We start from the raw sequence: 27,362 nt of genomic DNA, 5'->3' as shown, positions 1-27,362 counted from the left end.
TCGTGCTCACTTTATCAACCAGATTCACTAGCATGCTTCAGATTTAAAATCAAATATGTGATTTTGAGAAAAAAATAAAAGGGGTGATGTTTCCCCTGCATGGAAATACTTATCAGAAAACTTCATAATTAATCAAGCATTTTCATAATGTCCTGAACCAAAATAATAGCAAATTCAGTACTGTGCCTTCATCAGTGACAAAAATTACATGCTTCAGAAAATGGTACAAGAAATATGGAGTAATCTGTTCCCTGTGACTGTGTCATCCTACTCCCTAATGTCAAACTGTCTTAAACCCTGAAGCGTGAAACTCTTACTCCTTCCACAAAATTTTTTTTTTTTTGAAAGAACTGTTGTGATTGTGAAACTTTGGTCATAGTAATGTGTAATCCTAGTTTTCATTCTCTCTCATACTTGTCTCACAGCTCTTTGGATTTCTCTTTTTCCCGAATTAACAAATCTCTCTCCTCTCTAAATTACTAAATCATGCCTTTACTGAAATATTTCATACTGAACTGAAAGGTGGCTTGAGACTTCCATAAAAACTTCCCAACTAAGTTCTCTGTATTCTCACTGTTGTCCAAAGGAGCCATCCTACAAAAACATATCCAGTCTTGCGTAGGGGCAGGTAAACCCTGGCTGCCAAAGGTGACACTAGCTGCAGAATGGAAGGATATAAGATTAGAGCATCTGTTTTGTTGTAGAGAAAAACCTTCCACTCACAATGATAAACAAGAACAGCAGCAGTTGGCAAACCCCCTCATATTAATTTCAATCTCAGCAATATTTACATTTTGTTCTGAAATACAACTTGTGCTTCTGCGTACTTCGAAACAGATGTTGTGTCCAAAGAGTGGGTGAAGTGATGCTTACAAACATAATAGAGCTGTGCTTCATTTGTTCTAGTGCGCTGGGACAGACGGAACAGCACACTCCTGTGGTCTGAAGAGCACTGAAAATCTGGAGGTCCCAAATAGTAGCCCCACACTTGCTGATGGCTTTCTGTGCTGCTTGTCACACATAACAATATTTTCCTATGCTGCTGTCTAGCATTAAACATAAAAATCAATAATGTGCTTTGTCACCTGAAGACATCTAATTCTGTGAGTTACCAGTAAATTTTATTACAACTTCAAGGAAACAAGGAGGAAAAACAGGGATTTAATTTTAGCGTCATTACAATGAAGACAAAAGCACTGGCTATGTATACAGTACTATACATACCCATCAGTGCAAATCAAAATATAAAAGACATTACATTCACTATACAACAACAAAACAAACATGCACTGAAAAGTTGCAGGGAGGCGTTTCTAAAAATTTTTTGACCGAGTATGCCAAAACATAGTTATGTATGTCCAGTAACCCTGTATGAAAACTTATGATTCAGAGGTGAATGACTTCATATGTATTTAGATCATAGATATTTAGGTGTCTGGTTAAGTATCACACACATGCATAAGAAAAAGAAAAATAAACAAGAAATTGTATTTCATGGGCTCTTGCCTCTGGGTATAATCAAATAAGTAATTACTTTAGCCAAACACACAACACAGACTATGCGTTACTATGATTAATAATGATTAATTATGATTAATAAAACAGTAGTTGTCATACATGAGGAAATTAAACAGTAAATGGGCAAATGACAATACTTGCCTGTGGCAAAGACAACATTCTTTGACACCAGTCTATATTCCACGATGGAGAACTGAGGAAGCTCAATCCTCTCCACGCCAGTGACTGCATTATCTCCACCTCTCCAGTAGAACTCTATGTCATCAGTTGTGTAGCCATCTGCAGGCAAAGCACAATAGTAAGTCAGAAATAACAGCAGTCTCAAAGGTAGCCTCAAAGACAGTACAGGCAGTTTGTCATTTGAGACAATGAAAAGCATCAGAACAGCTGGAGTCCTGGATGGTATTTTGTTCTATTTTCTCCTCAAGAGCTATGTCATTATGGTCTGCTCAGGAATTTGAAGCAATATATTCTGGGTTGGGTTTTTTTTTTTGTAACGCTCTCATAAAATTCACATAGAGATTAATAGCCACAAGGAGACAGAAAATGCCACCCAAACCTGCAAAGTTGCATGATTTTCATATACATTTAGCACTGAAACCAAGTGTATATTTATGCTAATAATCACAAGAAGGTGGACTGTTCAATGAATAAAGACAAACATAATTGGGGCAGATCTTTTGCACCATTTCGATCAGCTTCTGTACTGGAGGACTGCAGCTGAATACAGAATATATACTAGTATTTTGTGTATATGGCTTACAGTCTCCAGCCAGTAGCAGAAATGGAGCAGGAACTCTTGAGGCGCAAATATACACCTGAATATTTCAAACCTAGGACATGACTTGGTGGTTGAGAGAATCTGGTTCTGTTTGGAACACAATTGCAAATCATAAGTGGGGCTGATATGAAAGCCCAAGGGGGTTCCTCCGTCAAGACCATCCGTGCATAATAAAGCATACCAAAAGAAAATGGTATCACAGTATTTGTTCTCTTGAAAATGAATGATTGATTGATTGAAATATGAACATCCATTCTCTTATGTTGAAGATAAGCATCCAGTCACTGTCACTGCCACGTAGACGAGAGCAATAAATTACTACATTCTGTCCTAAATCCATTTTTCTAGGATGTATCCATCCATCTAAAAATGGATGACCCCTTCTATTCTTTTAAAAAAGTCAAATAAACAAAAAAGCAAAAAATCCAAAGGGTGATAATTACATGATTCACATAGTGTTTATAGATACCAGTATGACTATTACACAGTTCTATAAAAGGAAAACTGCCCCGCATTTGAACTAGGTTTTACATGCATTTCCTTATGTACATACAGCTTTCTATTTCCAGAGTACAGTTCTGTTCATCTAATGGGTATCTTCTCAAGTCCATCATACAAGCCGCAGTGGTTGTGATTCTGAAATACAAACATCAAATAGAAATACTGTACAGCCAGGAATCCAGGTTTTGTTGTTGTCATTTATTTTTCAAAGTGAGGACTCCCTGAAGAATAACTGACAATATTTTAGGATCTGGTCCATAGTTTTACACTGAGCAGCAGCTTAATGCAACAGCAGTTAGAGTGACTGCAATGGAAAAACTCACTGTGACTTACCCTTATGCAACCAGTCCCTTTGGGGTTCAATGGATGTATCCACATATGCAAGTATTACACAAACATTTGCTGAGATTAAAAAATATGACTATATACCAGAAAATATGAAGCGAAAAAAGTCTGCTACAAATGTCAAAATGATTAGAGCTGTATGAATAACTGATTCCTTGGATTTGTGACAGCTTTAGAAAAAAACTGAAATGCTGAAAAAATGCTTTAGTCCAGCAAAACACTTTATTTCAAAGTTGAGTATATTTCTCTAGTTTTCAAATTTAAAGAGGATTTTGTAATGAAGCACTGTAGTGAATTTTAAATTTTCTCCCCACATAACAATATATTTTTGCTTCTTTATCTGTAATGCAGGCAGTTGAGCATACTATGGATGAATTTGCATAACATTTCACTATTGATGCATCTGCATTTTCCATCAAGCTCTTGCATATCAGGGGTGTAAAAAATGTACATGTACAACCAAAATAGTTCTATTAACATCTTCACACGACACTGGCACTTTTTTTTTTATATATATTAATGAACTTAGATATTTGTACTAATGTATTTCAGTGTTTTGCTGAATCATAGCCTTCATCAAGAATATGTACCTTATTATGCATCATTTTCTTTATAATGGCTTCATATATATTTCACAAATTATCTTCTGGACCCGACTAGGTCCATTCCTCACTGATCTTTTTCTTATATAAACAAGAGATGGATCTTGTACACAGTTCCTAAACAAATAATATTCTGGCGACAAGGAGGAAATGCCTTAAATGTACCTCTAAAAGCTGGAACTATCAATGTTAAAAGTTTTGTCCATGTGTTTTCTCTGTTTTGAAGCTTTCTCTTTAATCCCTTAACCAAGGTCTCATTTTAGATCCTGCAGCAGAATCCACATGAGCTAAGTTGATACAAGAGGGAGTGTGGTACCAGGAACTTTACAATTATGCTGTGTAACCAGCTTTAAATGCCAGCCACAGAGAACATATGCAATTACAAGTGATTAATTTGACAGAATTATAAAAAAATATGCAGCTGGCTAACTTGCATTCAATTGACTAATTGCCTTATGACTTTTTAAGGAACGTATTTTTATTTTGGCCTGCTCACATACTGTAGTGGTTCTGTGCCACAGGTTCCAGTACCAGAAAATGCACATTCTTGCTCAAGTAACCTTTTAGACTACAGCATAATGTATGGCTTGAATTTCACAAATATGCACTGGAAAAGAAGATACAGCTAGATATAGATAGAAACATATTTACCCCATTTACTCAAAGTAAGTTGAGTGCTCAGAGGTCCCTCCTGAATGCACATTCAAGCAACCAAATTTAAGTTGCACAAATGCTCACCGAAAGCAAATGTTAATTGCTCAGGCTTGTGCACACTCCCAAGAAGAACAGGTTTATTTTTTATGGGCTGGGATGCTGCCTGACACAGCAGGACTACAAGGTTTCAAGAACTCATCATCACAGCAGTGACAGAGAAACAATTACAAGCCAGACAATGGCAAAGCAGTACACAGATACATATACATTCTGGGTAAAAGCAATACACAAAGGAAATATTTTTAATTGTTTAAAATCCTTCTCTACTACTTTATTACCAGGCTGATTGCCTTTGATTATATTGCTATATTATATAGAAACCCCACATGAGATGTGCTGGGAGGTGCTGCACAAACAACTGACAGAAGGATATTTTCTGCCCCCCCGAAGTTTACAATATAAATCAGTGTAAGCAATATAAATACTTTTTATGTGACTAGGTCACTGTCTTGATGGCTAATTTGATTCTCTTTTCATCTTGATACAGAAATATATTAATCCAAAAAAGAACACCAGTACGTGTGGTTTCCTTGTCCGGCCATTTGTAACTAACCTTTTCACCTTCCAAACATGCATCACATTTTATTTATGGGTGATAACTACGTAAGTCCTTTCAGATAAAATACATATATTCCTCCACTCTATTTATGTATAACATTTAGCATTGTACTTCCTGAGAACAAGAGGTCTATATATGGCAAACACACAAGCAGTCAGACTCTATTTTTGATCCCCAGTCTATGTCATTATGTCTTTCTTGGTCTACTATGAGAAAAAAAAAAAAAAAGCTGTTTTATCATTGTACGTCTTGTAAACTGTTCTGAACAAGGTGGAACAAACTCAGTGTCGTGCCCAAAGGAAAAAAATTCTCCAGAAATGGGTTGAACTTCAAAAAGCTACTGTCCCATTCCCCCACTCTCATAGACTTCTGCTGTGGTAGCAAACTGCTTTCTCTGAAGTATAGAGATACTTTACATAACAGTAGCTTAAGTAAGTCATTCAAACCTATGATAAATTCTGCATTGTTCAGAAGAGAACACAGAGACACTGGCCTCAGGATCACTTCTGCTACGTATTTTCTGAGGAACCTTTGCCCTGTGGATATTCCATAACCAGTTGCAACCCTCCAAAATTTCTGCTATTATTATCAGTGACCCTGTGTTTTGTGGCACATAAAACTCCAGGTTCCGGTCTCAGCCCACAGTATGAATCAATGCCTACAGACTGCAGCTTGAGGCCAATACCATTGGGATGCTCTGAAGCCACAACACAAGAAGACAGGCTAGCAGTAGAGCAACACAAAGCAAAACTCTAAATCAACAGAGCTAAGGATCAGATATTTACTTTCTTCTGATCACAGTGTCCTATATTTTGCCAAGATTTAATTTCAGACAGTTATCCTTCACTAAGTAATTCAGCTGCATTACACCATGGATATCTGACCCTGGATGTTGCATGCTTTCAGAAGAAAGGAAAGGATAGAAGTGAGCCACACATGAGCCATTGGTGAAATCTCTGCTAAGCAAATAATATGAAGTGAAATGCTGTCTGCTTGTGGACATTTACATTGTGAAGAAGAGGAAGCTAACTTGCTCAAATACACTGTTTTATGGCAGGTAATCCTTACCTGAATGATTTCAAATGCTTTTAGAGTGGAACAGAAAGACTTCTATACACAAGAGTTCTAATCTCCATTGCTATTACACTGCTTGTGGGGATGGCTCCTGAGATAATGGAAACGAAAAAATTTTCCATTGTATTTTGTCATTTAACTACCTTTGGAAAGGATTGTAAACCTTCAGTGTTCCCTACTGGGTCAATAGGATGAGAGATGAAAGCCTCCTTTTGCTAAACTTAGTTAATTATAGAGACAATATTACCAAGAAAATCCTAAACTTCTTTTAAGTTTCATAATAGACTGAGGCTATTTTTATTTTGTCTAGAAAGATTCATCCAATTATAGGTTATAATTGGATGATATGCAATAGGAAAAGAGGCAAAGGCCCAAGACCCAAGTCAGGCCAGAAGTGCAACTGTTCATAAAAAACAAAAGCAGGTAAAATAATGATACTAGTCATCTAATCCATCTGCACCACTTTTCAGATCTCATTCATATTTATGCTAGGGATTCTTTATCCAGCACTATGTGCAGCAATCTTGAGTATTATCTATGCTTAAAAATACAAGAAACTTCCAGTGATGGAAATGGAAGTACCCATAGTCATGGTCTTAACTGTGACTGAATTCATTCAACCAGTGCTGATTGTGGCTTTTTCTTTATAGACTACAGACACATCAAGAGACAACACAAGCACCCACATTCAACCTTACCACCTACACTTCGGACAAAATTTTCAGGTTTACAATTAATGCATGCCTTTCTGCTTCCTATAGCCAGTGGGCTTTCCAGATATGGTGACTCTACATAAAGAGATGAAACCCGCCTGAAGGCACTTCTGGCAAAATTAAGAAACATCCAGTGTGTCATTTGTTTTCTACAGTCATCTCTCAGACTTACAGTGGAAGGTTACATAACACACTACCCAATGTTTGTAATAACCTTGTACCAGGAAGCAACTATCAACAATATGTAATGACAGTGATAAAATCTTCATCATGGAAGTACAGACCTGAGGCCGTAAAGCACTGTTCCATCCGGGTGAAGGCGAATCATTCGATTCTTCACGGTAACACCATGCACAAATGATTTCTTGTCATTTAAGAAGTAAGTGTCGGGCACCCAGAGTTGATCTGCCACTCGGTTATCAAGCGTGAGGTTGAGAGGTATGCCAGCATAAGCCAGCCTCTTATCTCTCCAGTACTGTTGAAAATACATAGTCAAAGTGTAATCCTAGTGAGGAAAAAAGAAAAGCACAACAGTCAATCATACTTGGTGTAACTAGAAGAATTTTGGTTTTTACTTGTCACTAACTTGTTCTGCTGCTGGTTTCATTTAAATTTTATTAAAAAAACCCAAAAAAACTAATGAAAACATTAAATATTCCCATCACTTCCTAAATAATTTTAACAATTCACATATCACTCTGTTCTAAAGCAACATTTCAAATCTTAAGAAATTCAGCTAGTATTGGTATCTTTTGTCCTGTTCCTCCTTTTCTTTCATGTGGTTCCCCTGACGACTACCCAAAATAACAATGTTTGTGGAATGATAAACGAGGTAATAGGTAAATACTGCCATTTTCCCCATTTTTAAAAATGATACATAAATGGAAAAATATGCAAAGTATTTTGAAGCAGTATGCAAATTTCTGTCTGAAAAATAAGCTGCAAAGATGTTATTTATCATGTGCCTTTGTGTGAGACTGCATCTTGCAGTGACATAAAAATTTTCTCATCAACAGGCTACATCGGTACTTAGAAGAACAGCAAATCAGAGGAAAGTCCTACTAATGTCCATGTTTGGTATTCATCATTTCATCACTTTCATGGTGCCTGCTATGAGCTGTGATCATGAACATAAAAGCCTAAACATGGATACAGAAGTCTAAAGCACCCATTTTGGTGAAGAGGGCTTTAAACTAAAGTTGCCAGAGGAAGGGAACCTCAATCCATCCCACTCCTCCCAGTTTGATGCTAGTGCCAGCAATAGATGTCAGGAGCCCGGATAGGGGTTGAAGGTCAGCAGGAAAGCATCTGATGATCAGTACGAAGGAATTCCAACCTCCTGCCAGTAAGTCAGCTTCATCGAGGGCGCAACTTAAATGCCTCTATGCAAACACATGTAGCATGGGGAATAAACAGGAGGAGTTAAGAGACGTGTGCACCCTTCAGGGCTATGGTCTTACTGGCATAACAGAGATGTGGTGGGATGGCTGCTATTACCGGAGTGTTGGAATGGAAGGATACAGGCTCTTCAGGAAGGAAAGGCAGGGAAGATGAGGGACTGTTGCTTTTTATGTCAATGACCAGCCGCAATGCATGGAGCTCCACCTGGGGATGAATGACAAGCCAACCGAGAGCTTATGGGTCAGGAGTAATGAGACAGCAAGGGCAGGTGGCATAGTTGAGGTCCACCACAGGCTGCCCAACCAGGAAGACTGAGCAGATGAGGCCCTTCTATAGACAGAAAGGAGCAGCCTCACATTCACAAGCCCTGGTCCTCATGGGGGACTTAAACCAACCCAGTATCTGCTGTAGGGACAACACAGCAGGACATAAGAAATCCAAGAGGTTCCTCGAATGCACTGATGACAACTTCCTTCTCTAAGTGACAGAGAAGCCAAAGAGGAAAGGGGCTATGCTGGGTCTTGTTCTCACCAACAAGGAGGAGCTCGTGAGGAACATGAAGCTTAAGGGCAGTCTTGCCTGCAGTGACTATGGAATAGTGGAGTTCAAGATCCTTAGGGCAGTGAAGAGAGCACACAGCAAGCTCACTACCCTGGACTTCAGGAGTGCAGACTTTGGCCTCTTGAGGGATCTGCTTGGTAAAGCACCACGGGATAAAGCGCTGAAGGGAAGAAGAGCCCAAGAAAGCTGGTTAATATTCAAGGATCACCTCCTCCAAGCTCAGGAGCATCACAACAAAGAGGAAATGAGGCAAAAACGCCAGGAGGCCTGCATGGATGAACAAGGAGCTCCTGGACAAACTCCAGCACAAAAAGAAAGCCTATGGACCATGGAACCAAGGATAGAGAGGAACACAGGGAAATTGCCTTAGCAGCCAGGGATCAGGTTAGGAAAGCTAAACCCTGATAGAACTAAATCTGGCCAAGGGCAACAAGAAAAGTTTCTATAGATATATCCGTGATAAAAAGAAGACTAGGGAAAATGTGGGCCCTCTCTGGCAGGAAATAGGAGACCTGTTTACCGAGGAGGTGATCCTGCCCCGCTACTCTGCTCTCTTGAGACCCCACCTGCAGTACTGTGTTCAGCTCTGGGGCCCCCAACACAAGAGGCACATAGACCTGCTCATGTGAGTCCAGGGGAGAGACACAAAAATGATCAGAGGGCTGGAGCACCTCTTCTATGAATACAGGCTGAGAGAGCTGGGCTTGTTCAGCTTGGAGAAGAGATGGCTCAGGGGAGACCTTAGAGCAACCTTCCAGTCCCTAAAGTGATAGAAAGCTGAAGCAGAACTTTTTAGAGGGCATGCAGGGATAGGACAATGAGGAATTACTTTAAAGTGAAAAAGGATAGATTTAGATTAGACAGAAGGAAAAAGTTGTTTACTATGAGGGTGGTAAGACACTGGAACAGGTTGCCCAGAGAAGTTGTGTCTGCCCCATCCCTGGCAGTGTTCAAGGCCAGGTTGGACGGGCCTTTGAGCAACCGGGTCTAGAGGAAGGTGTCCCTGCCCACAGCAGAGGGTTGGAACTAGAAGACCTTTGAGGTTCTTTCTAACCCAAACCGTTCTATGATTCTTTGATTTTAAAATTCTTTATTTCATTTTATAATTTGCTAACCTTACCTGGTCATGTTGTAATAATGCTATACTGAAACACTTTTTGAAAATCTTAGACACAAGGTCTCACTCATTAGCTTCATGGTACTATGAAAAATAATAAAGTCTGGAAGTATTTTAAAGTTAGGTGTCAGCTAAACTGAAAACAAAATCACATGAAATAGTAAAATTTCTGGTTTAGAAAAGAAAAACCTTTGTCTTTTCTTTCCCTCATAACTTTCCAAGTGCAGAAGAGCATTTCAGCGTTAGAAACCCTATTTTTACGCAGGACATAAAAGTGAACATCTGAAAATAATTCTTTCTTATATCTGGAAATGCATGTTTACGATTAAAGAAAATACTGGGTTTAGATCTGATAATACTGCCATGTTTACCAATGGAAAAAATGAGACTAAGTTCAGGCCATTAAAACTCTGATTTTCAAATTACAGAAGTGCTCTAAATGATAAAACTCTTTGCAAAATGCTGAGAAATTTATACGATCTCCAAACACATTTAAATATTTAGCAGCAGGTGTGCAAGCCACAGGATACCTGCATTTGCATCTGGTTCTACAAGCTGGTAAAGCAAAACCCCTCAGGCTTGCTGCTTGTTGGGGAAAAGGATGCTCAGGCTTTCTAAATATGGCTGTTGGGAATGGTCCATCCTTGTAACGGGTTTCATGTGGAGCCAACTCAATTTCAGGCACTCATCCTGCCCTGCTTCCCTCCAGCCCTAGAGCCTTTCCTTGAAATCAAATGAAACCTGAGCATGCCTTTCATACTCACAGCCTTTTCATTTTTTATTCAGTGATTCATTCTCTTTAATGAAGGAGCTGCTATAGCTTTAAGAAATTAAATTTTGCTTAGAAAAATAAATCATTATAGATATCAAGGACAAGCTGTTCTCATTTTAGGAAACTAACAGGAGACCTCTGAAAACAAAAGGGCCTGGTGATGGGAGAAAGGAGCCCATGTGGAACTGCCTGGAAGGAAGCTCATTCCTCAAAACTCAAATTCGACATGACTGCTCAGGAGAACATGCTCCGACCTTTTTGTCAGCAGCTTTCTTTGGTGGGACTAATGGTCCCTGCTCCACAGTGAACGAGGTGCATGCTACACTGGATGCACTTCCCTCACTCAAATTAGCATGTCAAGAAGACCACATCTTTCCTTATGTTCTCTGCAACCAATTTTTTAACACTGATGCATTAGAAATGAATGTCCTCTGTCAGCGCTGTTTCACCTTAATTAAAGCTTGTTTCTATTAATGTTCAAAATTTGTTGTATGGTTGGCTTCTATAACGTTTTGCACATCAGTGTCAAGAACTAGGGCTTATAAAAGCTGTGGACACATCAGCAGTACACTATAAGCTCACTATGTGTAAATGTACAGTATTGCCCAAAATAATGCTAAACAGAAATAAAGAAACAGGGTGGCACTATACAGCATTGAAAGAAGTGAACCAGCTAGCACCAAAATATAAGAGAAGCAGTATATTTGAACAGAAGAGTTTTAGCTTTTTTCTTTTGCCTTGAGATAAAATACATGTTAACAGCTAACAAATGGAGAAATTAGCTAAGTAAAACATATGAACTAAACAAGCAGTATTAGTCTGTAATTTTATTCTTAAATCATAAAATTTCCTACAACAGGGAACAACAGAGAAAATGTTTACAAATTACACATAGAAACAGCAACATCCAGCAAACATCAAGAACTTTCAGCGTCTTGACTGAAACATGAACTTCCAAAATGTATATCTTCGAAGGTTTAAATTTCATTAGTGCTTTCTTAATTAACTTTCATGTCTTATTTCATCTTAACTTTAAATCAAAATCTCCTATCTATACGTCTGCTAATGTATATGACTACATTTGCATCTATTGAAAGCAATGACACCCAGAAAAAGTTGGGTTTTTTTTTTAAAAGTACATTACTGCGTGTGTGCTATCATCTCATTCCCAGTTCTTTGTTTGGTATCTACTAAGGAAAATGTTCAAGCAGTATCTTCTGCAATAGCAATACACTACCCAGATGCACTCCGCACTTTGAATAACAGACATGGCAGACATAGAATGCCCAAGAAAGCATGTGTGCTACCACACATCTTGAAGAATCACTGTACATTTGTGCTCTGCCAGCCTCACCCGCTCTGAAGATGAAGGGATAGAAAGAATTCATATGAACCATGCTTGTTCGCCACTTTTTCAAATCACCTCAAAGCAAAAAGCAGCAACAAACTTGTATTAGAACTTTACTGAAACTGCTTGGATGTGCAAGGAGCAATAATATGAGCAGGAAAGGCTAGTTCCTTAGGGTGGCTCTACCAAAGTCACCACCAGCAGAAACTAAGCTTAGTAAAACCTATAAGGATGTCAGTTCTCATTCTTTGATTAACTAATTTGCTAGGCTTTGTACCCATAAAGGAAGTTTTCCCCTTTTCTATACTCAAAAATGGTTTGAGTGTGGACTGGAAAAAATGCACTAGCTATTTATCAGGTAAAATGAGAAAATCGACTTTTATCCCTAGATAAGTAGCCTACGAAGTTTTTTAAGGGCTAGCTTCCTCCAGGGGAGCTTATCATGACTAACCCTGACATAGAGGTGAAGAGGGTAGATGTCTAAAGCTGGAAGAGATTAATCCCACTACAACTACTGTATTAGGGTGCTATTATATGTCAAAGATGACACAGAACTGCCAGCTTTAGGAAATACTAACTACTGCACAGAGCAGCAGACAATTTTCTCAGCACCAAAGACCTCCATAAATCATATTTTTTCCCCATACAACACCATGCCACATTCAAGGTCCTCCTTTCCCCTCTCCAGTTCCTATCAGTAATAGATGCTTCAGGTAAAGCATAATAACAAAATCACTCAAAATCTTGACAGAAGGACAAACACAGTGCTTCTGAAGAACAGGAGAAATGTCCTCAAAATGGGAAAAGCTGAACTATACAGACAATGTGAGCTTTCTTTTGTGTACTCAAAGACCATGGAACACCATACAAGGATAAACAACGGTGACAAGCATCCTTAACTATCACTGCAACGATGCCAGTAACAGAAGAAGAGGCCCACAGAAAGGTGTGATGGTGTTTTTTTAACACAGCTTTCCCTGAGGAAATTGATTAAAAAAAACCCCAAAAAACCAACTCAAATAGTAGGGGGTTTTAAGGGTGCTGGAGAGGGACTCGTCCTTAGGGACTGTAGTGGTAGGACAACCAGTAATGGGTTCAAACTTAAACAGGGGAAGTTTAGATTAGATATAAGGAAGAAGTTCTTTACAGTGGGGGTGGTGAGGCACTGGAATGGGTTGCCCAAGGAAATTGTGAATGCTCCATCCCTGGCAGTGTTCAAGGGCAGGTTGGACAGAGCCTTGGGCAACATGGTTTAGTGCGAGGTGTCCCTGCCCATGGCAGGGGGGTTGGAACTAGACGATCTGAAGGTCCTTTCCAATCCTTACTATTCTATGATTCTATGATTCTATAACACTTGGGAATGAATTTAAATACAATGGTAAAGAGGCTGATATCACATTAAACAAAGCGTAACACTTGAGGGTGTTGGCTGACGAGAAGCTCAAGATGACCCAAAAATCTGTACTGGCAGCCCAGAAAGCCAACTATATCCTGGGCTGCACCAAAAGTAGCGTCAGGTCAAAGGAGGTGATTCTGCCCCTCTACTCTGCTCTTGTGAGACCCCGTCTGCAGTTCTGCCTCCAGCTCTGCGGCGCCCAATCAAAAAATGAAAATAGACCTCTTGGAGAGAGTCCAGAAGAGGGCCAGGAAGATGCTCACGAGGCTGGAGCATATCTCCTGTGAAGACAGGCTGAGAGAGCTGGGATTGTTCAGCATGGAGAAGAAAAGGCTCCTGGGAGATCTGATAGCAGCTTTCCAGTACCTAAAGGGGGCCTACAAGAAAGCTGGAGAGGGACTTTTTCACAAGGGCATGTAGTGACAGGACAGAGCGGAATGGCTTTAAACTGAAAGAGGGTAGATTTAGATTAGGTACAAGGAAGACATTCTTTACTACGAGGGTGGTGAGACACTGGAACAGGTTGCCCAGAGAAGCTGTGGCTGCCCCATCCCTGGCAGTGTTCAAGGCCAGGTTGGACGGGGCTTTGAGCAATCTGGTCTAGTGGAAGGTGTCCCTGCCAATGGCAGGGGGTTAGAACTAAATGATCTTTAAGGTCTCTTCCAACCCAAAACATTCTATGATTTTCAGATTCTATGACATCTGTGTTCTTCATGTGTACTATCTGTGATTTCAATGCGTCTTAGGCAAGAATTCTAGGGACTCACCAATACTGAGTGTGCTAACCATTTCAAAGAAATTTTTTAAGCATTTCCTACATATGTGTCTCTCCACAGACTGAACATACCACGTAGAAGTACAACTATGTTTTAACTACAAATCTACTTCAGACTGGCAGAATGTATTATAGTATGCTACTGTATGCATTGACTACAGGAATAATGAACAATAAATACTAATATACTGTAATACTAAAAGCAAACAATAATTTGTTTTCTATTACAGGATTAGTTAATTTTAGCTTTTCGCTCCAGCACTCAATAAAAGGGAAAGAAAAAAATTAAAAATACAGTTTGCTCATCAAAATAAAATTAACAACATTACAGCTGCAATAATGCTCTGAAATTCACTATCATTTTTCACAGCCTTAACGTGTTATGTATCAAGGAAGTTCAAGTTTTCTATTAGCTCTAAAAATGTTCTTTTTTCTTCAATATAATTGCTAGATAGAATATTACAATTAATAATTATGATGGAATACTGTTAATAGGACAGTTAACCAAAAGAAATTATTCACACAAAATAAATAAATTTATTGAAAATTACTGGAAATATGGGAAAAATATGCAAAAAGAACTGCCCCTCTGCTTGGGAAGACTGCCTTGTATCTATTTGAAATGCAGATTCCTGTTTTAGATATGCATTTGAATGTAAATTCACACCCTTGTTTTCTTGACCACCAGACAAACATGATAATTATCATCAACTTTTGGATTATTTATTTTTGATGAGTTAATAAAGTAAATACTCATTCAGTGGACAAAAAGATGCATTGAAAATCCATGCCTTAGCCTTTGTACAACCTCAAGGTCCTTTCCCTTGTGTTCCATACAATTTCAAAAATTAGATATGGCTGCTGTAGTATAAGGAGCTATTTCTGAAGCATTAATGACTGAGTTATCTTCTTCCTAATAAGCCCAAAGTGAGTTGCAGAGCCAAACTCATGAATCCTGTGTTTTGACAGAACAGCTGTAAATCTGTCCCCCTACCATACACAGAAGAGACCTGAGAAATACATTCATGCACACATTAATTCACATAGCTAAATATGAATTTAATAAAAATGTATTCAAAAAGGTTAACCTTAGGAAGTCAGAATTTACTAGCAATACTATTCAGTTGTGTGAGATGATCACTTAAACATTTTTCTCAGCATTCAAAAATTTCTAAAAGCTTCAGCAACTTTCATATTAAAGAAAAATTTTATTAAAGTAAAAAATTAATTATATTTTAACTGTTGACAGGTAAAATGTATGGTTTAGACCCAGTGCCTAAACCTTACATTACTTACTTAATTGTCCATGAATGGAGAAAATCACCAAAGTCTATTGTTCTGCAATGTCTTTTACAAGAAAGCTGCCTGATGACAACCTCTCTAGTGTTAGATGTAGTTCATGAGCAGCCTGAGTGAAGAAGAGATGTGCATACACACAGATGTACACACATCCACCCTACTCCACCAAAGCACTATCCTCTAAAGTTTCTTGGTCTACCTGCTGTTATAGTAAAGATTTATCTCACCTATGATATCCTGACTTGGGCTTTTTTCTGACACCACTCAAAACCCCTACAATACTGACACGTTGAAAATATGGCACATATTTTCTCAAATATGTGCCTAAAATACTCTTCTGTTAAGAAAATACAGCACTAAAGAAGCTCAATTACACTGATTTCAGCGTGACCTTCCATGCATCCACGTTGTCTTGGTATCCTTTGTACCAAAATTACCACGATTTTTTTCCTCTTCTACTGAAACACACAAGGATGGTGTTATAAATAGATCCAAGGAAATATTTAACCTCCAAGAACCCACTTGATGCTACAAAACAAAGTTCTCCAAATAAATGTATGATTGCATGGGTCTTTCCTGCCCTCTCACATCCTTTGGCACAAGCGTTTCCATCTCCACCATAACCACAGTGCCTTCTCCACAGAGTTTGCCCACACCGAGCATCTCTGGGTGCTCTGAGGAGGGTTGCCATACCAACCAGTGCTCCGCTTTCCGCAGGCAAAGGGAGCACGGTTGACATAGCAACCGGTCAAAGCAGCATCTCCCCAGCTTTTCAAGGACAGTGGTGGTCACTGCAACAGAAGAGAAGCTTCCCAACAAGAATTCAGGGAGCAGCTGTGAACTCTTGGTGGGTACTGCCCCACTGCACCTTCCTGCCACGGCCACAGGAGCTTACTCTTCAAAAGCTCGGTATTGACGTTTCTCAATCTGTGTTCCTCTGCCCACAATAAACTGAAGGGGATGTCTTCGTGTCCATGGGGTGTTCTCTCATCTGAACATCAGAGGAATGTTCAGCTGACAAGGAAGCTGACAAGGAAGCGAGTGCTTGAGCTGAGCTTTGGTAGGTAGATAGAGAGAGAGAAAGAACAAAGTTCCTGCAGATTTCAGTTCAGGGACAAAAGTCAGGACAAGAAGTCAGTCTGTGCTATTAATCCCTGCCAGATCGGGGTGAGGGGAGAATACTTAAGTATTCTTTTTCTGCTTCAGAGTATCACAGGTATTTTACCACCACAAGCTTCTCAGTAACCAGGAGCTTCTATTCCCAAAGGACTGGTCACAGAAAAACTAACATGCACCTTTACATATCAAGGGTATCATACTCTGATCTCGTGGTAGAAAGTTAGCTAAAAGAAGTATGGTATTTCACTATACGCCTGAAGATCTGTCCAATGATTGTGTGCCAAAATGCAATCAAAATCCACTTGATGATGGACAGATAGAACGTAAAAGTCAGTATCTGATGGAGCCCTCCTAAAAAAGAAGAATAGAAATAGAAATGTCAAATGTTTAGATGCTATACTTTAAGTCTCTAGAAGAGACTAAGTCAGAACACACACACACACACACACACACACACACACTCCCTAATATCCTTAAAAAAAAAAAAGAATAAGAAAGAAAAGTAACATTAGGCTTAGTGAGGCACTGATATTGCTTCATGAAGCACAAATTTATTTATTTTAGAGTTGACAGGACCTTAACAACACAGGTACATTTAATTGCACTAATTGAAATCCTGATAACAAGCTACAGGGAAGAAAAAATCAACCTTTATCAGCTGTCAGCTGGTTCCTACAATTGAGACAGCTGACCTTAGCAAGATGGGAACCGACAACTAATGGATTGTGCCTCCTACACTGTAGCAGGATGTGCCACTGTTGAGTTGGAGAAATGAGCTAGCATCCCAAAAATCTTAAAGCTATGGGATTTATTTTTTTTCAGTTATGAGATATGAACAGAGGCTAAAAATTTGGGATCTACTAGGTACCCATTGTAGAGAATGAAGGGCTTCTCACACTTCTACTTTGTTCTTCCCATAAAAATATCAACTTATCTCTCTCTATGGCATTACTTGAATTATCAGTAAAAATCTGGAAGGAAAAAAACCACAACCCTAAGCCATACAGGTTGATATTATTTGTCATATTTATTCAGGTCTTCCTATTTTGTAGACTGTTGCATGAGTAATTCTTTTAGAGTCTGCAAGGCGTTCAAGGACAGCAGTGATAGAGGTAGTCTCAAGCCTCCATAGCTGGACATACACAGATGTATTTTAAACACTGTGACCATAAACACATAGCTCATGCCCCTCTTATTTGCTATCTTTGAACATGAAAACCATCCAAAACAACTTTCAGTAAACCCATGTTTCAGTCTGAAAAGTCTACAGTGATTTTATCAGCATAGAATTGTAAAAAGACCTTTCTAAAGGCACTTCAAAACTCACATATCCAGAGATAACAAATAAATCAAACCTATATTTAAGAACAGACTGCTAAGGGAAACATGCAGTTGAATTAAAACGGAAATACGTATCTGTTCACATCCACACTTTTTGGTTAAAAAAAGGAATATTTGCTCCCTGTAGGAAGAACTTTTAAAATTTTCTCACCTCCAAAGCCATTCATTTGCTGACTTTGGGAGCCAGCCAATCTCACTGGCACTAGAGCAGCAAGGCTGACACCCAAATTTCTACTTGCTGCCTGTGATTATCTGAACCACCAGATAGTCTTACAGGAAATCCCATTCAAGACAGACACCATGAACAAAATGCCTTTTGAGAAAGACAGTGAGAACACATTAAAATGCTTTTAAAATCTGCAACCTGCAACATGATCCATGTATTTTTCATATTGGTGTGCCAGGCCTGGAGGGCACCCACAGACCCCACTGGCCCTGCTGACTCCCCAGAGTTCCCCCATCCTGCCCAGGGCACAGGACCCCACATCAGCTCCCCACGCCATCAACTCCTGCCCCAGCAACACCACAGCAGAGCTGGTCTTCAGCACCTCACAGCCCTGCCCTGCCCGCCCATGGGTCCTATCTGGCCAAGCCCACCCAAAAGCCCATGTCCCAGCTCGACCCCGGTTTGTCCCCATCCCCAGGGAAGTGCCTGTTGTCCAGGGCTGGGGCTGGTCCCCCACTGCTCTGCTCCTGGCTGGGGGTGGTATGGGAAAGAACCCTGCCCATACCCTGAGAGCCCTTGGCACTATGGACACCATTACAGGGTGTCCACAGCAACTGTGGCTCTTTATACATAAATGGGCAGTTCACTGGGACCAGGATATTATGTGTTCATTTTTGAGTAAGGAAATAAACTAGAAGAGATTTCTCTGCAATGGCCAAGAGTCGGAAAGGTGATCAGTGAAGTGCCCTATGCATCCTATTCCCTTCCCTCTAGACACACTACTTACACTGCCAGCTTCCCTCACTTCGCTCTTTCATTCTATCAGCAAGGCTAAATCCAACTTTACATCTTGCAGTAACAAAATTGGGATGCATGCTAAGTCAAAAGGAAAACAATGCGTTTACTAAAAACTCATTACTGCGGGTAGGATAAACTCATCCCATGACATGGCTATCCTCATAAAACTTGGTAAAGCACAAAATAAATAAATGGGTAAAAAAAGCCAAATACTGCATCCAAGAAGAGGAAATATTACAAAATACTACAATACATGATACTCAACACAAACCACTTGTTGTACACAGAAAGACTTGTGAAAGAAGTGGAAAAGACCGTGTCCCCTGCCAGTGCCCTTTAAAAAATCAGGCTGTGAGTGATATTAAAGGGAAATGTCTTACTTGAGGGAGTGTCTCCCCTCCTGTACATGATCTGAATACCCCACAAAGATCTGCTAATAGCTTTCGGAATCAGGGAATCAAAATGTGTCACTGCATAAAGAAAAATGAGGAGGGTTTCAAACCGACGCTTCCTGACTGCTCAGCCTCAAACAGGACAGTCTTAACAACCGACATGAAGCACATATCTAGTCACAAATGTTCAAAACTTCCCCTTTCAGTCGCTGGATTTTTTAAAGCAGAATTCTCGGATGGCAGAAGGTACTCCTAGGGCTTTGCATCAACTTAGGATACTTAGAGCAAAACTGATACTTAATGTGCTGGTTACTTTCCCCTCTCTGCAAATCTCATGAAGTTCAACAAGGCCACGCGTATTGGTGGATTGAGAGCAGCCCTGAGGAGAAGGACTTGGAGGTGTTGGTTGATGAGCAGCTCAACGTGATGAGGCAGTGTGTGCTTGCAGCCCGGAAAGAGCAAGCAGTGATAGGACAAGGGATGACAGTTTTAAACTGAAAGAGGGTAGATTTAGATCAGATATTAGGAAGAAGTTCTTCACTGTGAGGGTGGTGAGACACTGGAACAGGTTGCCCAGAGAAGCTGTGGCTGCCCTATCCCTGGCAGTGTTCAAGGCCAGGCTGGATGGGGCTTTGAGCAACCTGGTCTAGTGGAAGGTGTTCCTGATCATGGCAGAGGCTTGGAACTGGAACTTTGAACTTCAAGATTTCTTCCAACTCAAACCACTCTGTGATTCTATGGTTCTATGACCTATGTATAGTCAGAATACTTAAGGCTATTGTAGGCTTTTACTGGACATCAACACATATGTGCAATTCAAGATACTTGCAAAAATGAAAAACTGGGAATGTATTTTGCCTTATGTTCACTTCTGGTAATTCAATGTAAAAGGGGCTGTTTGTGTATTGCTACATTCCTCCTACTGTGGTAACAACTGGAAGGACAGAAGGCAAACATTTTTATTGCCATGGAAATTCGGTGAAAACTGTTGAGAACTTAGAACTCAGTCTGTATACCCCCCCTTACACAAGGTGGTTGGTTTTCCCTCACTAGACAGTTACTGTGCTGTATATAATGCTCCTCCTGCAGCAAAATTACTCTTATAAATCTGTGCTAGGTGGACACACTGATTTCAGAAGCACTCCTCTAATTCAAAAGTAAAGACACAGGCCATATTTTGAAAGAACCAGAGTCTTCCCTGCCATAGGTACAGCCTATAACCACTGCTCAATTATTTACCTAATTAATCTACTATAGTTGAATAACTCAGAAGCATCAAAGTGCATTTAAGAGGTGAGAAATCATTTTGCCCACAAGGCCTTTGGGTGAACAAAATGTGGCTGAATAAAGGAGCATGAGGAAGGTACATTATATAACATTGTTTTCAGCCAGAGATTAGCATTCTGCAGAGCACCTCAGTTATGGTAATCAGATGGCCTCCTCAAATACGAAAATATATCCTTGATCATCTACCTCTGCTCTTGCTCCAGCAATGCTTTTTCATGCTGGCTGGAGAATCAGTCCTTCAGGCAACAGCATAGGGATGAAGGGTTTAGATTCATCAGGAGCTGGACAAACTTTGTACAAAGTCCATACAGCAAAAATAGGACTCAGATAAAGCTACTGGAACAAAAAAAAAAAAAAAAGGGGGGGGGGAAAAAGAGGTTACCAGAGAAGGGCTTTGAATGAAAGACTACAGGAAAGCCAAGAGGTGCAGAAGAAAATCTGCTTGGGGGATGAATTACATAGGGGTGAAATTTAAAAAAGCTTTATATCATTGAGAAATAAAATAAGACAGAAACTGGTAAAACTCATTTAGGACACAAATTAAGCTCATTCTACACCCAAAAATACCATTTAAAGATAGCATAGACAAATAAGCAACCAGAACAACTGCACAGATACTACTACTGAAATGCTGGAGATTTTTAAGATGAAGGAACCAGGATACCTAGTTTTAAGTGAGAACGTTGACCTAACAGGAGTATCAAAGACTTGATGGCAGGAAAGCAGTCATTGGAAACCTCTAACATAAAACAAACTACATAGGCAAGAAAAGAAAGGATGTAGCGCATGTTAAAGCAAGCTTTGCATCAGATAGTTAACTGTACTGAATGTTATATATTATCTCTATGCATTAAGACACCAGGCCTACATAAGTATTAGAAATAAATTGTTACTGCCTAATCAGGATGACAATGGTGTCAGTGAGGTGCCAAGAGAGATTTAAGAGACAGAAAAAAACCAAATCAGTAATCAAGAACTTCAATCACCCCCACATAGACTGGGTAAATGTCAGGTTGGGGTGTGATGCAGAGATTAAATAACACCACAAATAACTGATTCACAGAGGAGCTTTTGGTGAAAGCTGAAACAAGGCAAGACACTCTTGACTTGGTTCAGAGCAATCTGCAAGTCATGGGTCAAAATGCTGTGAGAGAACAACTGCTCCGTATCCCTGATGGAATTGGTAAATCACCTTTTAAAAGTGAGAAAAGTCTAAAATGACATAAAGGTAGTATTTAATATTCAATTGCAAAAAAATGAGGCTGCTTGCTTCCAAGTTGGAGAGAAGATTGTTTATAATGATCATAATATGAACTTCTTTATATCAAAACTGACTGTTAAGTAATAAAGAAACCCCAGAATGCTCAAAATTTTAATTAAACAATCTTATTAGAACTAGAAAAATGTACTTCAAAACCAAGAAGTCACATCCAAAGGAGAAAAAATAGGTTAGAAGATAACATAGAAAAGCAAGCCAAAACCACATAAGCAATAATGTGCTAAAGGCATGAACACCCATTATAAATCATCAAATGGTCTTAAAGAAAGCCTCATAGAACAAGAAAGTATTTCCTGCCACGGATTAACGACCAGGTAAAAGAATAGAAATGAACAAAAGAGCCTAGCAGTCATTTTTCACAACAGCAGGAGGTTACTTGCAGACCTGAATGGGGATTTGTGCAGGACTCCATTCTTGTCATCATCTTCAAAAATGGCATAGACAGGGGAATGCATGTTAATGTACTTATATTTGCTATAATGTTTCTCCAAATTGTAAAAATGAAAGGTGAGTGTGACAAGGTGCAGAAAAACAGCAGCATTCTGAATGCCTGAGTGATGAAATAGATAAAATTCAATGCTGATGCAAAGTAATGTATACAGGGTAAAAGCAGTCCTACCTATGTACTAAGTGGTAGGTTCTGACCTATGGCCTCTCAGGAAAAAAATGTTGTGATATTAATCTGCAGCTTTATGAGGAGATCAGTTGCATGTTCTGTAAAGTCAAAACAAGCAAACAGAACATTAAGACTCTTTGGGGGAAAAAAAATGGGGGGGGGGGGGGGGAATCATTGCACTGCACTGTTTTAGTTTACTTACATACTGAATACTGCATTCAGTTCTGGTCCCTGTCCCCAGAAGGACACAGCATAACAAGATACCAGTAATTGCATCAAGGGGAATGAAAGGCACAGAACACCTCCCATATAAAGGCAGCCAAAACATGTAAGGACTTTTCTGCCTAGAAAAGAAGCAACTAAGAGATACACTGTAGATAGATGTAATAATGTTGTGGAGGATGCCAACAGCTATTCGCAGCTCCTCACTTGTAAGAAACAGAGAGCAGCAAAAGAAATTACAAGATGCTGGGCTCAAAACAAACACAAGGATACTGCTCTAGGCAGTTCTTACCCACTGCTTGGCACCAAAATATGAGGAGGTCCCAGGAAGCCCCTGAGCAGTTTCATAGTTTGATCCCGGGACAATATCAAAGAAATACCACAGTTTAGTCTTATTCTACTTTTACCCTCTTCTTGAGCCTTCACCGCTGCCCACAGTTGGGAACTGGATACAAAGAAAGAGGGACTTCTGGTCTTAACTACATAAAGCCATTCTCATTCTTATCTTCTTGGAGTGAGCTATTAAGTCATTTAGGACTCTGTGGCATTGCTCATGAGCTGATGTGGTTGTCCTGCTGTGTTAATAAGCATTGTTGTCAGGGCTGACAACTTATTGTTCCAGGAGGAAAGAAACTAGAAGTTGTCACCTGAAACACTTGCACACTTAATTTTTTATTCAACTGCATATGAAGATAATTTTGCATGTGATTTTTGCAAATAGCACAAATATGCCAATGTAGAGTATTTAACTGTCTGTTGAAGTTCAGAAATTATTACAAGGTCGCTTCTTTAATGATGTTGAGTGATAGTTGTGTTCACTTTAATTTGTCTAACATCTGCTCCTGGCAAATGTAAGCAAATGCGTCTAATTACTACCTTTCGATACTTGTATATGAGTAGCATGAATAAGAACATGAAAAAATTAGGTTTTTGTGAAGTAGAAGGTAAAATGCCTTTGAAGTAAATGACATGGCAATGAATCAGATAGCTAAACTATCTATTTTATAGTTGGGAAGTTAGCAAATAAACACAAGTGACACATTATTGCAAGTGCAAATACTGTTTGAAGATGATAGATACATTTATTCTATGTGGAATTTAAATTAGTTTGGAGCTCAAAATCAGAACCATGTTCTTTCCAAATTATGTTGATTGACCTTACTTTCCTGTTGCAACACCATTCCCATTTTATTTGAGTGTTTTTTATATGTTGAAAGATTTTAAATTTGTTCAAACCCCAATTAAAGTGGTGCATTTACCCTTTTTAACACACCAATTACACAGATTTCTGGTCTACGCCAGGAGATGGAAGTTTAACTATAAATCCCCTGCAGAATGATTCTCCAGTTATGTCTGTCTCCTCAAAATGGGATCTCCAATCCCATAGCCCCTTGCGCAGCCTCTCCACTGCTCTCCCTTATGTCTGTAGCCCTGGAATTTGGGTCAGTTATTGACAGCACAGCTCTTGGACTTGCTGCCATGCCCAGGGACAAACTGCTGCCACCCAGCTGACTACCACCATGCAAGCCTGCAGGCAGGTAATGCTGTTCGCCTGATGTATGGGGTCTTGCTGCTGTGCAAGGGAGTAGCTGCCAGCTTTATGTCAGTATTTCTGACAGACCACAGTCTGCCCTGTCCCTGGTGAGGCTGCTGCTCTGCAAGACAGCACGCTGGAATGTCTCTGGACTCTGGGGTTATATGGCAGAAAGAGGGTGCAATGGGTTTCTAGGGTGATCTGATCAGCAAAAGCTGAACTGTTGCAAGAGCAACATAATTTCAAACAAAGAAAGAAGTCACACTATTAACACCAAAGCAAAGTTGGTTAGGTTATCAGCTCTCTTACACAGAGTGCAGATTATGCCAGTAAAGAAGGAAATACTTGACTTTAAAATGTCTATTCAAACCACAGATAAATTCTGTCAGCAGTTTAAATTTTAAGAATGTTTGTTTCGCTACTAATAATCTGATTTTATTCACAGAATGTAGACAAAATGGCTCTGCTCATAATCAAATATCAAATTTTCTACATGTTACAAAACCTGGAAATAGCTCACATTCTGCTAAATGAGAAAGATCTACCCTAAAACCATACTGTATGCCAATACAAATCAATGGACAAGCTAAAAATTATTATTCATCCACTTTAGTGTGCTATAGGAAATCTTGATACTATTCCTATTTATGTAAACAGATACTTTTTCTACACAATTAGCGAGTTTTTGTAACGACCGTAAGTTTGTGCCTTTTTCGAATTAGAATTGCAATTATCAGCTACTAGTGCAACCAGAAATACCAAATCATTACCTAAACAACAAAAAATAGACTGTATCTCAAACTCAGAAACTTAATATATGTTTGATTTTTACTTCAATATACAGCCTAGTTTTACATTATCTCTTTTGCATTTTCTTCCAGGTTCACCTCACAAAGAATTCGTTCCTATATGGCCAGCATTTCTACATGGCTCCAAATCCAGCAGCTCACCTTCAGAGTAGAAGCTGTTGGATGTTGAGCACATTAAAACATTTGATGCTATATTGGAAAAAAGCTCTTAGAAATCTGGTCGTAATGATGAAGATGGATGTATTTGAAGAACATGGTTGACTGGTTATCTTTTACAACTAACTGTAACAAATGCATTTACCCTAATAAAAGAATTTACTTTCTTGAAATTCACACTCTGTTCCCCTGTGGAGCAATGTATTTTATGCTTGGAAAAGGACTTTGCAAGAATTATTGATGTATGTGTTATTATTACAGTAACATAACATAGTAGAAATATTCCAGATGCATTAATAAAGTGGATCCCTGATAATATAATAATTAAATTCAAAGGATTTATCTTTCTTACCAGATACACAGATTATACATGCACTTGTACGTGCAGGCATGCAGACTTTAAATCCTGGTTCTGTGTTACTGTACATGAGAAAAGCATCCAGTACCTTCATGTCACACTAACTCACATTTTCAGTAACATGGCTTCCCTACCTAGGCTTTAAAAAGCTACTAGTTTATGGTTAACATTACCATTTCAGAAAAGTAATTTGCTGATCATTCACAAGCCATATGAAATATATGAAGAGTCACTGCTTGAAGCTATTGTTTCAAAACCTTTATCTAAGGCTATGAATTCTAAAAGGCTAATTTAATTAAAATTGATTTCTAAAATATCAGTAGGCATTATTGGGTTTTTGGAGTACAAAAATTTATTTTACATACTTCTTAATTTTTTTCAAAATTGATTGACCTTCCTTTGCAGGAATACTCTTCAAATGACTACAAAATGTAATGTCATTTGTGTGTTTTCCAGTAACGACAAATGCAAATTATATTGAAAACCGGAAGGAATTAGCCCCTGCCTTTCATAAGGCTAGAATTTCTTCAACTGTTGCATGTTTGGGAAATACTCCAGTTACTTAGTTAAGGTCTCCTTTCAGTCAAAGAGGATGAAGCAGTTTGAAATTGGAAGTTTGAAACACAGAAGTGGAAAGTAATGTGTGTAGGGACTAAGAACAGCAACGCTAGCTGATCAGTTATTTGGTAGAAATCATAGAAGATGAAGCTGGGTATTTTGGGTAGTTGCAAGAGCACTGTGAGTTATCAGTGAAATGCATATGTGAAAGATGCTATTGTAATCTTAGCATGCAGCAAGTAACGGAACTAGCAGTGCCACTGCACAAGGTTAAAATTTCAAGGTTAAAGTTAAAATTTCACCTAAAATACACTGTAAGTTCTGAACACATTTCCTCAAAAACTTAAACTGGATAAGATGTAGTGAAGGGCTAATGAAAATCCAAGGGAAGAGAGAACCTGTCTTCTGAATAAAACACTGGCTTGTTTAGGTCAGTGAAATGAAAAATGGAGTATATTGTGACTCTCTCCCTGCACCATACACTGATTTCTTTTAAACTGAGTAACAAGATTGAGAGAACATGTGTACCTACATCTTAGCAAAACACACCGTCAGAATGTATCCACATTGCTCACCTTGATCCTAGGGAAGGAAACACTCCATGCTCAGATGTAATCTAAAACAGTTTACAATTGATTGCATTGAGAACCACTCAGCCACATTTCTTCATCATTTAGCACGAACCTTTCACAGAAAGTCCTAACACAAACTCCAACTTATATAAAAAAATAGGTCTTTTTTTTCCAAAGGTGTCTAGGTGCAGTTAGATATAAGCTCCTAAATTACTTACAATCTTAAACTCCTTACCAAAGCTCTCATTAAATAAATTGTTCAAATTTCAATGGGAATTCATCAGAATAAATTAATCAAAATTTTTCTAAACTTATTAGGAAAAAAGTAATAATTACATTTAGAAGCATCAGTTGCCTACTTAATGTTGATCTGACTCACTGGTTGCTGTCATGGATTGTCACTCATGAAAGATTCAAGCTGTTTATTTTAGATGATTTATACTGTTAAAACCAAAAATCTGAATTAAACCTGAAGCCATGGCGCTTGTCCAAGCACGCTTAGGGCTAAAGCCACAAAGCTATTTACATATCTCAATCTTATTGTCATGGTTTAGACCCAGCTAGTAACTCTTGCACCAGGCAGCTACGCACCCACTCCCACCTTCTTCTCACCTCCCCAGGAGGGATGGGGAGGAGAATCGAAAGACTACAAGCCCCACAGGTTGAGATAAGAACAGTT

The 27,362-nt window shown here is 39.1% G+C and overlaps 1 protein-coding gene across 3 annotated transcripts in view; it reads right to left on the bottom strand.

Moving 5' to 3' along the window:
* Window positions 1-27,362, bottom strand: part of GABRB3 (gamma-aminobutyric acid type A receptor subunit beta3) — a 116,393-nt gene that overhangs the window by 24,350 nt on the left and 64,681 nt on the right. For all 3 annotated transcript variants that reach the window (XM_030476092.2, XM_030476094.2, XM_030476093.1), the window contains 3 exons: window positions 7,092-7,312; window positions 2,853-2,935; window positions 1,660-1,797 (listed from right to left, as the gene is read on the bottom strand). In XM_030476092.2, coding sequence (XP_030331952.1) covers window positions 1,660-1,797; window positions 2,853-2,935; window positions 7,092-7,312 — 442 coding nt within the window. The remainder of the gene's footprint in view (window positions 1-1,659; window positions 1,798-2,852; window positions 2,936-7,091; window positions 7,313-27,362) is intronic.

Source organism: Strigops habroptila, chromosome 2 (genome assembly GCF_004027225.2).
Source record: "Strigops habroptila isolate Jane chromosome 2, bStrHab1.2.pri, whole genome shotgun sequence".
In the NCBI taxonomy this organism is placed as follows: domain Eukaryota; kingdom Metazoa; phylum Chordata; class Aves; order Psittaciformes; family Psittacidae; genus Strigops; species Strigops habroptila.
The sequence above is the reverse complement of the archived record's forward strand: the minus strand, read 5'-3'. Positions and strand labels throughout refer to the sequence as shown.